The sequence below is a fragment of the Engraulis encrasicolus genome, chromosome 12 (assembly GCF_034702125.1).
Source record: "Engraulis encrasicolus isolate BLACKSEA-1 chromosome 12, IST_EnEncr_1.0, whole genome shotgun sequence".
NCBI lineage: Eukaryota > Metazoa > Chordata > Actinopteri > Clupeiformes > Engraulidae > Engraulis > Engraulis encrasicolus.
The window spans coordinates 6,224,460-6,239,642 of record NC_085868.1 but is presented as its reverse complement, the minus strand read 5'-3'; the positions used below and the strand labels follow the sequence as shown (position 1 = coordinate 6,239,642).

General features: G+C 40.5%; 2 protein-coding genes and 1 long non-coding RNA gene across 3 annotated transcripts; 1 reads left to right on the top strand and 2 right to left on the bottom strand.

Annotated features, from left to right (window-relative positions):
• Positions 1 to 2,670: 2,670 nt before the first annotated feature.
• LOC134460006 (uncharacterized) lies at positions 2,671 to 3,551 on the top strand. Its single transcript, XR_010036943.1, has 2 exons — positions 2,671 to 2,757; positions 2,990 to 3,551. It is a non-coding gene; the product is annotated as an uncharacterized LOC134460006 (long non-coding RNA).
• Positions 3,552 to 6,458: 2,907 nt separating this feature from the next.
• On the bottom strand, positions 6,459 to 7,328 carry LOC134460246 (uncharacterized). The gene has a single exon (XM_063212693.1). It carries the CDS (start codon positions 7,326 to 7,328, stop codon positions 6,459 to 6,461), a length of 870 nt encoding a protein of 289 aa, XP_063068763.1.
• A 6,005-nt stretch (positions 7,329 to 13,333) lies between these two features.
• Positions 13,334 to 13,954, bottom strand: LOC134460245 (uncharacterized). Its single transcript, XM_063212691.1, has one exon. The coding sequence runs from the start codon at positions 13,952 to 13,954 to the stop codon at positions 13,334 to 13,336; it is 621 nt and encodes a 206-aa protein (XP_063068761.1).
• Positions 13,955 to 15,183: the final 1,229 nt, after the last annotated feature.

Sequence of the window (15,183 nt, the reverse complement as noted above, 5' to 3'; positions counted from 1 at the left end):
TCTATGGAAAGATGCATCATTTATAAGCTTTTTTTTTTTTTTTTTTTTTTACAAATGACACAATCTTCTTCCAGTTTACATCAAAGAACATTAGATTGGAAAGGCACACATGTTTGCACACAATATAGATAGATAGATAGATAGATAGATAGATAGATAGATAGATAGATAGATAGATAGCAGAGGCGATTCCTCTTTGAGTACAAGGGAGGCGCAGCCTCCTGTCCAAAATCACGGAGAAATAGTAGCCTATGTAAACTAATGCTTTACACGACTTAATATCATTGCTATTTCAGACCCAGCTCCATAGATGCATGTGCTCAATTTAGAGATTAAACCAATCTGTATTAAGATCCCGAGGCTCGCACGAGTTTTTTTTCCGCTCATGACAACGCAAGCGAGTCGAGTCTCAATGGACTTCAATGGCATGTGGGATTGTACGGTTTTTCAATGGCAAAATGCTAAACGGTCATTGGCTATTGCCGTGAATTTTTTTTAATTTTGAGACTGAGCCTCACCAGAGTCATGAATAGGAAAGAGTTGTGTATATCCCATTGGCATACGTGGGCAAGGGGCGGGGTCTATTTTCCGTGTCATGGCTCCTCCCTGTAGACTTCAAGAAGTTCCATATCCGGAAGTGGGCTCCGTAGACTTTCGTTTGACTGTCGACACTTTTCTCGGTAAGTTGATAAATGGGAGAACAAATCGAAATGTTTTCTGTGTTTCAGTATCCGTTGTCTAAAGTATAGCCTTCAATTATGTAATTGCATGTGGTTTGCATGAACATTGCGATGTCGATGTTAAAGACGAACGCTGTTTAGGAATGAATAACCACTTCTGGTAGCTTAAGTTAGCATAGCGGCTTGGCTCCGGTCCAACTTCACAAGTGGCTACGTTACAATCCTATACAATGCGCTACTATCTGTATCATAAACGACTGTGTTTTCTACTTCCCACATTCATATAACGCCATATTACCCGTGTACATTCGTGGTTTGATCTTCCCAGCTATTTGAATGCATGTAGCTGCATGTGGTTAGCGTAGCGAGTAAGCATTTACGTGTGGATGTGTTGGCTAGCTACAAAAATTACAATTGAGTCCCGAATATTAAAGTACTGAAGTTGATGACCCCAGGTATTTCAGAAACCGAGAAATATATATTTCTGTTGAGTAAACCATGGATGTTTGCTGAACAGTTGCTGAACAGTTTGCTGAACAGTTTTGAAGTTGGCTAGTCGAACTACTATGCACAGTCCGTAGCCAGATGTGCACCGCATTGACAATGCGCCGTATACCTGTATTTCTCCTTTTAGCTCTGTGAAATCAAATAGTTTCTGATTGATTTGAATGAGTGGTGGATTAGTTAGTTTTGCAAGGATAAACTCTCGGGCCTGTCACTGTCTGACATTGAACATTATTACAGTAGCATTCTTTATTTCATTGCTCTTCTTCATACAGCCCCCTCCCCACATTCACAGCTTGGTGTGTTGTTATTATTACTATGTGATTCTTTACTTCACTGATGACCCCTGAACAGATTGTCAGTGCCCTTCCTAACTTCATGTGTTTCTTTATTTCATTGCTCCAGGTGTGTCATATTCACTCATCATTGACTGATGACCCCTGAACAGATTTCCGGCCCTTCTTCATACAGCTTGTCTTCCACCTTCACAGTCATGGTGTGTATATTGTTATTACAATGTGATTCTTCATTTCATTGCTCGTCTTCATGCAGCTTGCCCCCCTCCCCACATTCACAGCTTGGTGTGTTGTTATTATTACTATGTCATTCTTTACTTCACTGATGACCCCAGAACTTCATGTGTTTCTTTATTTCATTGCTCCAGGTGTGTCATATTCACTCATCATTGACTGATGACCCCTGAACAGATTGTCAGTGCCCTTCCTAACTTCATGTGATTCTTTATTTCATTGCTCCAGGTGTGTCATATTCACTCATCATTGACTGATGACCCCTGAACAGATTGTCAGTGCCCTTCCCAACTTCATGTGTTTCTTTATGTCATTGCTCTTCCTCATACAGCTTGCCCCCACATTCACCGCTTGGTGTGTTGTTATTATTACTATGTGATTCTTTACTTCACTGATGACCCCTGAACAGATTGTCAGTGCCCTTCCCAACTTCATGTGTTTCTTTATTTCATTGCTCTTCCTCATACAGCTTGCCCCCACACTCACAGCTTGGTGTGTATATTATAACAATGTGTTTCTTTATTTCATTGCTCCAGGTGTGTCATGTTCACTCATCATTCACAGATATCCGGCCCTTCTTCATACAGCTTGCCCCCACACTCACAGCTTGGTGTGTTGCTATCATTACTATGTGATTCCTTACTTCACTGATGACCCCTGAACTTCATGTGTTTCTTTATTTCATTGCTCCAGGTGTGTCATATTCACTCATCATTGACTGATGACCCCTGAACAGATTTCCGGCCCTTCTTCATACAGCTTGTCTTCCACCTTCACAGTCATGGTGTGTATATTGTTATTACAATGTGATTCTTCATTTCATTGCTCGTCTTCATGCAGCTTGCCCCCCTCCCCACATTCACAGCTTGGTGTGTTGTTATTATTACTATGTCATTCTTTACTTCACTGATTACCCCAGAACTTCATGTGTTTCTTTATTTCATTGCTCCAGGTGTGTCATATTCACTCATCATTGACTGATGACCCCTGAACAGATTTCCGGCCCTTCTTCATACACCTTGTCTTCCACCTTCACAGTCATGGTGTGTATATTGTTATTACAATGTGATTCTTCATTTCATTGCTCGTCTTCATACAGCTTGTCTCCCACCTTCATCTGGTTCTTCACTTAATTGCTCCAGGTGTACCATATTCACTGATAATGATATTTGTTGTTCATATACAGCAGCATAGACCCCTTTTACAGTTTTAATTTTCTGTCTATTTCAATGTTACACGTTGAGTATGACCGCTGCATGTCTGTGTTGTTGACAGGCACAACACTCAGGAGTGCTGTGAGTTGCATGACACCTGCAGAGGCTCCATACTACAGACTACTACTACTCGGTACTACAGAAACCGGATCACTTGACAAGCCTGTGTCCTGTTTTGGCCTTCCACACTCTGTAGGATTGCATAGGCTCCATTTCTTCTCCCACATCACCATTCCAAAACAACTCCAGATGTTTCGTTTGTATTATGGCCAGTTTCTTTACATCTGTTACACTACCTGTGTTTTGCACCCAAAACTGGACTGCTCTATCTGTTTCTTGTTTTTTATCATTATCACTTGCATTGCTGTAAATATGTTCCATTAGCTCAGTTTTGCAACTATGAAGTGTACAGTTTTGTTGTTGTATTACTGTTACGCTGAGCAAAAAGAAACCTCAAACCTTACTCTTAGGCCTATGTGAATTCTTCATGCGTGTCGTGCTCTGTCAACAGTTTGATGCTTACAAAGCATTCCAAGTGTCTGTATGATGTTCTACCATTATGCTATGCCTTCACACAGTTAATAACAAAAGGTATACAGTATTAAAAATGCATATTCACACTAGGTTATTGTCTAACTTGGCACCATAGCAGTGAGCATCCAGTGTATTTCTGTGTTCAAAACATACATAAATACATTTAAAAAAAAAAATTAATTGACCCACTCAAGTACTGGTTATACAGTTGTTGTCTTTTTTTAATTATAATTTATTTAGTCCACATGACAGATCCATGGCCCTGCTCCATGCCACTGATTCAGAGTCGTGTGTAGGGACTACACGTCTCTGCCCTGATCCTCTTCACTCTGCCTGCATGCAACGATGCATGTTTTTGGCAGGTCTGATGCAGCCTCATAAAGGCTAAAGCTGGCCTGCGTCTCACTGCTAGAGATCTATAGACATACAAGTGTATGTGATTAGTTTTTAACGAATTAATATTTGTAGTGTAAATAATGAACACAACGCTTTTGCGATTACAGTCAAAAGCTACCAAGAAAGTTAGCATCTCATAGGTAAGTGGCGGGCTCCTGGCTAAGCTAATGGTGATTTCCCTCAAAACGTGATAAAAACACACCAGTTCTACGACAGTAGCGTGTAAACAACACAGTATTTTATATCACCTAGATGTACTAGACGAATTACCTAAAAAATGGGATGGATCCCGTTTGTGTGCATATTTATTCAATGCTTGCCGTAGAAAGGCTTATTCTGCTCAGTAGAAGTCAATGACGGCTCTCTGTTTGTTTAGAACTTTAGCGTGTCTACACAGCCACTAGGTGACTTTCCCGCCGAGATCAAAGGTAGGCGTAACTCTGTTTATCAATGGCTCTGAGCCTCACTGGGAGTGAATGGAGAAGAGAGAGGAGGGGGGAGGGACCGGAGACTGGAGCTCCGACTTGTGATTGGGTGAACCCCGTGTCAGTAGGCTACAGTAGGCCTAGTTGATTTCATTTCGAAATGCGGATATGTTATTAATTTGACTGAGAAGTTTCGTCGTGGTAACCAGTGGGGAAGCTATTCATTGCGGTGTACTCCAGTTTTGTGTACATATTCTTGTAAACCTAGTGTTGCGAATAAAGTCTTAATAGTGGCACGTCCTTATCCTTTTTAATCTCCCAATTCAAAAGTTGAGGTTGCCTACTTTTCGTTATTGCTAGCTTGTAAGAAAGCTAGAGAGCTATGCAAAATGGCAAGCATTGTGGATTAAATTCTGGCGAATTCCAGTCGTCCTTATGAGGAGAAAATGAATATCAAGGAGCAGAGCAGAGCACTGCCTAATATTGACTTGGTGAAAAAGGTAGGGAAGAACAAACGTTTCTTTTGAGCTTTCGTGTTGTCTGATCAACTGGTTAACTGTCAAGTCCCGTGAGTGGCGAGTCCTTGTTTCCTACTGTGTTGGCAATGTCTGGTAAATAATTAAAGATTTTGCGACCTCTAGTGGTAAGTTAAGCCGTGCACCCAGTAATGAACAAAGACAACGAAGGCAAACTCAATCACATCATTATGTGGCGGAGGTAGGCCTAATGAATAATAATAATAATAATAATAATAATAAAAACATTTCCCTATGAATAGGCTACAAGGGGGATAATGATTAACAAATTTGTTTCAACAAGAGTCCTTCAGTGTGTGAGGCAGGCCATATGTGGCTCAGGACCAATGTAAGATGTGTGTCAAAATTGCCCCCCCCTTTTTTGCGTTCTGGACATATTGTAATTGAACAGCCTCCCCTGTTTGACAGACTACCAGCCGCCACTGATATATAGATAGATAGATAGATAGCCAGTATTTATTACAGATCTTTCTGTAGGCCTATATAGTACTTGGGATTGACCCTGCACTGCAGTGCAACCTTGTAGGTAGGTCTTCCCAGACTTTCTTGATGTGAATGTCTTGGCATTGTCTCTCTGCCACGTCGATGTCAGGCGTAAAGTACACCCCTCTGCCATACACCCAGCTATGTGACACTGACACAGCGGGCGACTTGTGTCACCCCCCATCTTTTTTTCCAAGGAATACAATGGACACTGTACTATGCAGAGACTACTTATACTCCTGAACACTTTGTTGGTCACTTTGTCTTGGCTTCTATGTGCCACTCAGCTAAGGCACATGTGACACTGTGGACACTTTATTTTTTGGTGTGTGTGTGTGTGAGAGAGAGAGAGAGAGAGAGAGAGAGAGAGAGAGAGAGAGAGAGAGAGAGAGAGAGAGAGAGAGAGAGACAGACAGAGAGAGAGAGAGAGATGCGTTGGCTAAATGTATGGAACAGTGATGTATGGTTATTTTATGTGTACGTAAGTAGCTGTGTAAGTCTTGTGGGCAATGCCTTTTTGTATTTATGTATGTGTGAATGCTATACTTGACACCTTAATTTCCCTCTGGGATCAATAAATGATACTCAACGTTTTCCCATTTACAAAACCCTGCTGGAGTATGCCCTTTGCTCCTTCAAAGGTGGTTCCATGGTAAGCAACGGGCCACTCACCCTTAGCCGATTCATTCCTCCATTCTTTCTTTCCTCTTCCCAGCCAGTCACTCATCTCATATTTACCCCAAACCCTCAGGGCAATGCGGTTCCATCCAATCTCACTACCGCGTTCACACTCAGAATCTGAATAACTCAAGTCTCGGAAGTCGTAGTCATATTTTGGATCAAAGAATTCCTTTTCATCGACTCTAAAGTTTTCACAGGGCTTATTCCAGTTGGTTAACCAAAAGTTACATGGAGGTTTCTGTGGCAATAGCAGTCGGGAACCACCAAGACTCAACAAATACACAGACACAAAACAACAGAAAAGGCAAGAAACTGTCAAAATTATTATTTTTTTTAAAAGCAGTCACCAAGAGACAATGAGAACAAATAGTAATACCAGTATCCACAACATCAAATTGAATAGTTTGCATTCATTTCAAAAGCTTGCTTTGATCAAGTGACTTAAATTCAGGCATATAAAACCAGAACAATTATTTTAGTCCTTAATCTTTTTAAACAAGATTCCATAGGGACGAAGGGCGTTGTCTACAATGTCCCTTTCTTCCTCAGCAGACGTTCCTTCGGGGACAGGGATTAGCCAGTACTTTTTCTCTTCATCACAGATCTGTCTGTATTCGGGGTTGATCCTGCTCTGCAGTGCAATCTTGTAGGTTTTTCCAGACTTCAATGATGTGAATGTCTTGGTATATCCTTTTCTCTCTGCCACATTGATGTAAGGTGTGCAGTACACCCCTCTTCCGTATTTAGCACGAGGCCCTGCTTTGAACCCCTCCTGGATAATGCCCTTCGCTCCTCCAAAGGTAGTTCCATGGTAAGCCACGGGCCACTCACCATCAACTGATTCATTCCTCCATTCTCTCTTTCCACCTCCCAACCAGTCATTCCAGTAATATTTACCCCAAACCCTCAGGGCAATGCGGTTCCATCCAAAGGGGCGCTTGTAAGGCTCACCACCGCGTTCACACTCAGAATCTGAATCACTCAAGTCTCGGAAGTCGAAGTCATATTTTGGATCAAAGAATTCCTCTTCATAAACTCCAAAGTCTTTTCTATGAGTAATTGGTGAGGTCAGTGCTAACCCGGGGTGATATCCAAATGCAGTGGTTGTAAGCGCTGTCACAGGTAAAGGAGTAACATTGCCTCCTCTACTACGAGAGACTCTTTGTCCTAGTAGAGCAGAGAGACCCTCCAATATCTCATCTCTATCTATGTTGAGCTGACGCTTTATGACTATTGGCATCCTTGAAACCGTCTGGTCTCTATCCACGTTGAGGTGAAACTTTTCCAATCTTTGAATCTTAGAATCTTTTGAGGCTCGGTCCCTCGATAGCTTGTCAATATCCATGGTGAATCTGTCGAGTTGAAGCTCACACTGAGAAACTCCTTTGAGTCCAATGCTTTATATAGGCCTAGTCTGTTTGGTGTGTGTGTGTGTGTGCATATGTGTATGTGTGCATGTAGGCATGCATATTCTCATTCCAATCTGTTGGGTCAAGCACTGCTCTCGGTTTTCCTTACGGGAAATCACGTTCCTTTCGCCAATGCAGGCTCCCTACTGTCTACTTTCACTTTTGGAGGACTGATCAGTGAAAGGGTGTGTTGTCAAAGTGTTTGCCAGTAGGAGAGTTTGTGCTATATAGGGGACAGCAGGCACTGAACCTCATACAGACAGCAGGGCTGGCTAAAGGTGGAGGGGTTTCCCAGCATGGTTAATTGATGGCCTGTCTGGGTGAACCTTCAGGAAGTGGTAAATCTGCTAATAGATAGCCTGCTGGCGTCATTTGGTAATGAAAATGAGGATTCCACAGGCTCTTCTATTGGCTGATTTACCACAATCCTCAAGGTTAACTTCACCTGGCTACAACTGAACTATGGAAATATTTGTAATATGAATGTAATTTACTTTAAAAGCTACTGTATGTGCAAACCATGATTTGGGAAGGTGTTGCTTGTGAATTTCCATGAAAAAGCACAACCTAGTCTCTCAACAATAGCCACATATCTGATAGCAGCTGACCCCTCATCAACTTACAAATGTTCAGGGCAAATGTTCAAGGCATTACACACACACTCCTGTCTGCCAAGCCAAGATCTGCTCTATGGCTAGTTCCAGGAAATGCAGTCAATCACTGCATCATTGCTTTGCTACTGTTCACCAGAGGTAGTCAAAATAAGTAAGTAAAAGTAAATTCATGGTTTAAGTATAACACTAGCACATGATGTTATAGAGCGGTTACACCAGTTATTCCATTGTATAGTTGTAAGAGTTGTTCCATTGAGGTGGCTTGACAAAACCTACAAATTTGATCCAACCAGCGCAGAATCAGGTAAATCGCTCTTAGCTGTAGACCAGTTACTCAGCGAATTTACTTGTGTTAGAGAGAAAATATGGCAGGTTTTGTTTTTCACTTATACTTTACCATGTGCCTCACTCCCCGCTTCAGAAGTAAAAGTGAAACTATTACATGGATTAATTTTAGCCACAGCAGCAGGTGATGAAGGTCGAAATGCGTGAGTTTTGAGTGGTGTCCTATTTCATGTCTACACATTACACACACACACACACACGTATCCACGTACACACACACAATGGAGGCAGCCTTGGCCTAGTGGGCTTTACAGTAGATCAGAGGGTTGCAGGCTCAGATCTCATCGTTCCACTCCCTATCTCACTCCATGGATGAAGTGCCCTAAGCCTACACTGCTCCTGGGAGGGACTGCAACCAATACCCCACTAAAAATAACTCAGTGGCTCTGGATAAAAGCCTCAGCTGAGTGTAATGTGATGTACTGTAATGATGGTGGCTCGCTGCTCTGACATGGAGTTTCAGTCGGTAAAGATCAGCTCAATGAGATCAGGCTCATTGATCTCGTTGAGCATATATCACATCTCCTTTCATTACACCTTTACAGGCCGATTGTTTTTAGCTGGTACCTCGACACGTACACACGTGTGTGCACACACACACATACTACTACTGCTACACTACATTACACTTTATTGACGCTTTAAAAAAATAAATCCAAAGCGACTTAACAGTATTTACAATTTACAGGGTATTGGTTACAGTCCCTGTAGTCCTGTGGGTTTAGGTGCCTTCCTCGAGGGCACTTCAGCCATGTATAGAGGTGTAGGGAGAGGTAAGGGTAGGGTTCGAACAGCCAACCCTCGGATCTAAAACCCATCTCTTTAACCACTAGGCCACGACTGCCTGCATATACAGTCATACACACTTACACACACACCCAAACACAGCTACTTTGCTCCTCTATTGGTAATTTTGTTTGAATCTCATAATTTAGTGGTGTTTACAAAGACAAAGACTTGATGGTTTGCAGTAGAATAGCATTAGAAATGTCATGATGAGATGCAGCAGTGCCTATATACAGTTTGGCCTTTGGACACAGTATACACAGTAGGACTGCACAATTAATAGAAATTAATCAAACATTGAAAACATTTTTTTGGCTGTGATGATAAAAGGAAAAATGTAATTTAATTCTGATCACAGTCGCAGTGGGCAATATAGTTACATGCCTTCAGCTTCTCTTGAAACCAGCACATGTTGACAGGCTGGTGGTGCCAAAAATCATCTTTTATCTTTTACATTCTTGTTGGCATTCCTCCCATTTTTCAGTGAGTGTCTGACTGTCTCCCACTACAGTACTTCAATGGTAGGCCTACTTTAAGTTAGAGTCCAGACTTTATTTGTCACACATTTTACACGTGGCGAAATGAAATCAGCACATTGCCCTTAAATACTAAACATACACAAATACATATACAGTGTACAGTAAATAAACATACTAATGGGATCAACAAGATTTAACCCTTATGTTGTGTTCGGGTCATTTTTGACCCGTTTTCAAGTTTTAGTGTGAAAAAAACACACTTTCCTTTATTTTCTTGGAATAAGAAAAAATATGTTTTATCATTTTAGTACATTTTAAAGGTCCACAAAAAAAAAAGTTACATCTGTGGTGTTCAGGGTCAAAATTGACCCGGCATAGATTTTTAGCTGTTGTATGCATTTCTGAACAGCTGTTGGTTGCCCCTTGTCTTTAGTTTGTTGATTTATGGTGAGGAAAATATATTTCTTGCCTGAATTTTTTCCCCCCAGCTTTTTCATATTCCAAATCCAATATGGCCACCGGACAGTCCCATACACTACAATACGTCATATCTCCTGTTGTGAAAGGAGTACAGATGTATTTCTGGTGTCTACTCATATGTTTTCATGGTCAGGGAATCCATTTCTGCATTATAAAATGAGATTTTTTGCACATTTGTTTGCAAAATACATTTTTGCACATTATTTTTTCCAAAAAACGTATCAAAAATTCATAATGGCACCCAAACATGTAGAACTGGTCTTCGAGTAAGTTGATGTGGCAATGACATGGTCCATGTTCATGGCATAGGGGATTCAGATGAATAGTGTGACTTTTTTCATGTTAATTGATGTGTTCATTTCCAATATCTTTGCATTAGATTGGTGGAATAGCTGTGACTCGGACAGAATTGTTATTTTGTATATTTACCACACTAAAATCATATAAATATTGAAAAACACCAAGTCAATATATTTAAACATTGATTTTATGCACTGAAAAACTAATTTAGTTGACATTTGGTCTTTATCCTGCTATAAATCTCTTTGGGTTGGTTTGGACCTCAACACCACAAATGCCACTATTGATGATATTTTTCAATATTAGAGAAAAACCAATAAAATAAATTTGGGGGTTGTTGTACTCTCATATCAGCTGTGATACATGGACAACATAATCACTAATTGTATCACTTTAGGAGGTATTAATAGTGAATGTATGCAGATTTTGATAGTTTTGGTCATCAAAAACGATTTGCATAATGTAAGATAAAAGACCAGTAAAGTCAAAAAGATGAATACATAAAGTAATATTTCCATGGATATGAATACATACCAAGTTAGCCATGAGATGGAAAACAATATTTGATGATAACTAGTGTTTTTGGGTATTTTATGGCTGAGTTTTGTTATCACGGGTCAAAAATGACCCGAACACCACAGGTGTATGCAGCTTACGAACACAACACAAGGGTTAACTCAAACACACCTATACTTTTGTTACAGCAGTGCATTAAATAAAAGAATATATAGCAACAAAATCATCAATGGCAGTCTATTGCATGTGAGCGAGAACTGCACCACAGAAGCTGTTGATCTATTGCAACTGGTGACAACATCAGTGACATTGAGTTCTCATTATAGATAGATGTTGACATGAATATAATCTTGAATGGATGCAACTGCAGGAATCACACAATCTTTATGTAGTATCAGCTAGTGTCAGACATAAGACATGTTTGGGGACATCAACACACAGTTAATAATAACCATCATGAAGCCTTTCAGCCCAGAATGAAGATCTAACTGCATACACGTGCATGCAAAGTCATCATAATGATATAGGGATGCAAATGATCAATTCATTCATTAATAGTTAGTTGATTGCCTTATCGATCGACTTACGATTAAATGATGAGTGGCGTTTTTACCCCGATATGTCAATGTTTCTCAAAAAAAAGAAAACAACTACTAACTGCTTTTCTAATGTCTAATAGCTATTTTGATAAGTTTCAATCAGGTTTCCGTGCCTACCACAGCACTGAAACAGCTCTTATTAAAGTTATGAATGACATAAGATTGAATTCTGATGCTGGCAAATCATCCGTCTTGGTACTTCTTGATTTGAGTGCTGCTTTCGATACAGTTAATCATTCTATACTACTACATAGACTGGAACACTGGGTTGGCATAGTGATCGACTGGTTAAAATCGTACTTACAACAAAGAAGTTTTTTTGTCGCCATTGGAAGACATACTTCATCACCAATGTCTCTGGATTGTGGGGTCCCCCAGGGCTCCATTCTGGGACCACTACTGTTCAATCTGTATATGTTGCCACTGGGACACATTATCGAGAATAACTCCATAAATTACCATAGCTATGCGGATGATACCCAGCTCTACTTATCTATGTCCCCAAATGACTATACCCCCCTTGAATCACTCTATCATTGCATGGACCAAATTAACAAATGGATGTCTCACAATTTCCTCCAGCTGAACACAGATAAAACTGAAGTAATTATATTTGGGAAAAGAGAGGAGAGACAAAAGATTGCTACTATCCTTGAAACGAAGGGACTGAAAGCAAGGGAAACAGTTAAAAACCTTGGGGTCCTCATTGACAGTGACCTAAACTTCAACAGTCACATGAAAGCTATTACTAAGTCTGCATTTTATCACATAAAAAACGTCTCTAAATTTAGGGGCCTGATGTCTAAACATGATCTGGAGAAGCTAATACATGCCTTTATTTCTAGTAAAGTTGATTACTGTAACAGTCTTTTTACTGGCCTCCCCAATAAAACCATTAAACAGCTTCAACTTGTACAAAACGCAGCTGCAAGGGTTCTTACAAAGACAAGGAAGTTCGACCACATTACTCCAATTTTAAGATCGCTGCATTGGCTCCCAGTAAGCTACAGAATTGATTTTAAGGCTATGCTACTTGTGTTTAAATCACTAAATGGAATGGGACCCACATATCTACTGGATATGTTTCAGCTGTATGCACCAACTAGGTCACTAAGGTCAACGGAGAAGAATTTGCTGGTGATTCCAAAAGTCAAAACAAAGTGTGGAGAGGCAGCCTTTAGCTTCTATGCTTCAAAGCTTTGGAACCAGCTTCCAGATGACATAAAAAATGCACCCACTATTAATAGCTTTAAATCTAGACTCAAGACAAAGCTGTTCTCAGATGCTTTCCCCTAGCTTAAATTACTTATTCTTATTATTTTTATTTTTTATTTAATTTGTTTTATTTTATTTTATTTTATTATTATTTTTACCTTATGTTTTATCCTAATGTTTTTAAATGCTTTTTGACTCTAATTCATTTCCTTCTTTCTTCCCTGTTTCCTTTCATTTACATTTGTTAACTTTGTGAAGCACATTGAGTTGCACCTGTGTATGAAATGCGCTATATAAATAAACTTGCCTTGCCTTGCCTTGCCTTAAAAATCTAAACATTTAAATTAGTGAGAAAAAAATAGGCTATTTAAATGAATTCTTTAATCCAAGAGTGTTTTAAATATTCACACTATTCACACCCCTCTTCACATGGACATTTCACCTGGGTCTCTTGTCAGTTGAATTGGCGATATCCAAAATATCATAAAGGAATAAGCAATTGACAGCATGAGAACAAATAACTGTTGTGCTATCCACAATAGCATTCATTTCAGCTCTCTTTGACCACCTGATTTGCAGCCACTTTGATATGAGAACAAGAATTATTTTAGCCCTTAATCTTTTTAAACAAGATACCATAGGGACGAAGGGCCTTGTCTACGATATCCCTTTCTTTCTCAGCAGACGTTCCTTTGGGGACAGGGATCAGCCAGTAGTCTTCTCTCACACAGATCTGTCTGTATTCGCGGTTGATCCTGCCCTGGAGTGCAACCTTGTAGGTCTTTCCAGACTTCCTTGATGTGAATGTCTTGGCATATCCATCTCTCTCTGCCACGTCGATGTCAGGTGGACAGTAAACCCCTCTTCCATACACTGCTTTCACTTTTTTCCCATTTACAAAACTACCTTCCGGTATTTTGAACCCCTGCTGGAGTATGCCCTTTGCTCCTTCAATGCTGGTTCCATGGTAAGCAACGGGCCACTCACCCTTGACTGATTTGTTTCTCCATTCTTTCTTTCCTCTTCCCAGCCAGTCACTCATCTCATATTTACCCCAAACCTTCAGGGCAATGCGGTTCCATCCAATGGGACGCTTGTAAGTCTCACCACCGGGTTCACACTCAGAATCTGAATCACTCAAGTCTCGGAAGTCGAAGTCGTATTTTGGATCAAAGAATTCCCTTTCATTAACTCCAAAGTCTTGTCGATGAGCAGTTACTGAATCCATTGGGTGATATACTGAAGCTGCTATCCGGGGGGAAACTGCAGCCGCTACTGCCCCACGGAGATATCCAACAGCTGCTCCTATCACTGGGTGATATCCAAATGCAGTGGTTGTAAGCTCTGTCACAGGTAAAGGAGTAACATACCCTCCTCTAGGCCTACTACTATGGACTGTGTGTCCAAGTAGAAAAGAGAGGCCCTCCAATATCTCGTCTATATCCATGGTCAGTCTGTCGAACTGGAGCTCACACTGAGAAACTAATGAGTCCGATGCTTTATATAGTCTGTTTGGTGCGTGCGTGTGTGTGAGCATATTATTCTCATTCCAATCTGCTGGGTAGACATATGACATGTTTGGCACAGTTCTCGGTTATGTTTTGGAATACTGGCAAGTGAAAGGGGGCGTTGCCAAAGTGTTTGCCAGCAGCAGAGTTCGTGCTATAAAGGGGACAGCAGGAACCAAGGCTGGACTGGAAATCTGGCTTACAGGGCATATTCTAAGGGCAGTCATGGGTAAGCGGTTAGGGCGTCAGACTTGTAGCCCAAAGGTTGCCAGTTTGACTCCCAACCTGCCACGATCGTGGGCGGAGTAATTAATCAGTGCTCTCCCCCATCATCCTCCATGACTGAGGTACCCTGTCATGATACCGTCCCGCTGCACTGCTCCCTTGGAGTGCCATTAGGGGCGGCCCCATTGCACAGGTGAGGCATACATGCAGGCAATGTTGTGCCAGTTCACAGATTTTCTGAACTAGTTCAAGTTCAGTGCTCAAAGCGAACAGTTCACGTTCACCAATTTTAATTGTGAACTAGTTCAAGTTCAGTTCATTTTCACTTTTTATGATTATTATTTTATTATTTCTGTGAAATATTCAAATAAATACGTCACACCACGAGCTAGAAATCATACATTCTTTGAAACTGACTAGACATTTGCTCATGACGCTGCAATTGTGGGTTTCATACCAGGTGATGAAACTTGCAGCATGCAGTACAGACAAGGTAGACCAGTTCTAGCCTAGTGCAATGAAGTCTACTAGCATTTCAATGAATAAATAAATAATAGATATAATATGAAATATGTATATATAATTTTATATCTGTTTGTGTACGAATGAATTTACATGAGCAAAACTCTTGAATGAAGGTAGACCTAATGAAGGCAAAAGTCAAATGCACAAATATGCCTATATATTTTTAAGGAAATTGTGTATCTTATGTAACACACTTATA

Bases quoted from the DNA above. Each gene is read 5' to 3' on its own strand.
- LOC134460246 (XM_063212693.1), bottom strand. From the start codon at position 7,328: ATGGATATTGACAAGCTATCGAGGGACCGAGCCTCAAAAGATTCTAAG.
- LOC134460245 (XM_063212691.1), bottom strand. From the start codon at position 13,954: ATGGATTCAGTAACTGCTCATCGACAAGACTTTGGAGTTAATGAAAGG.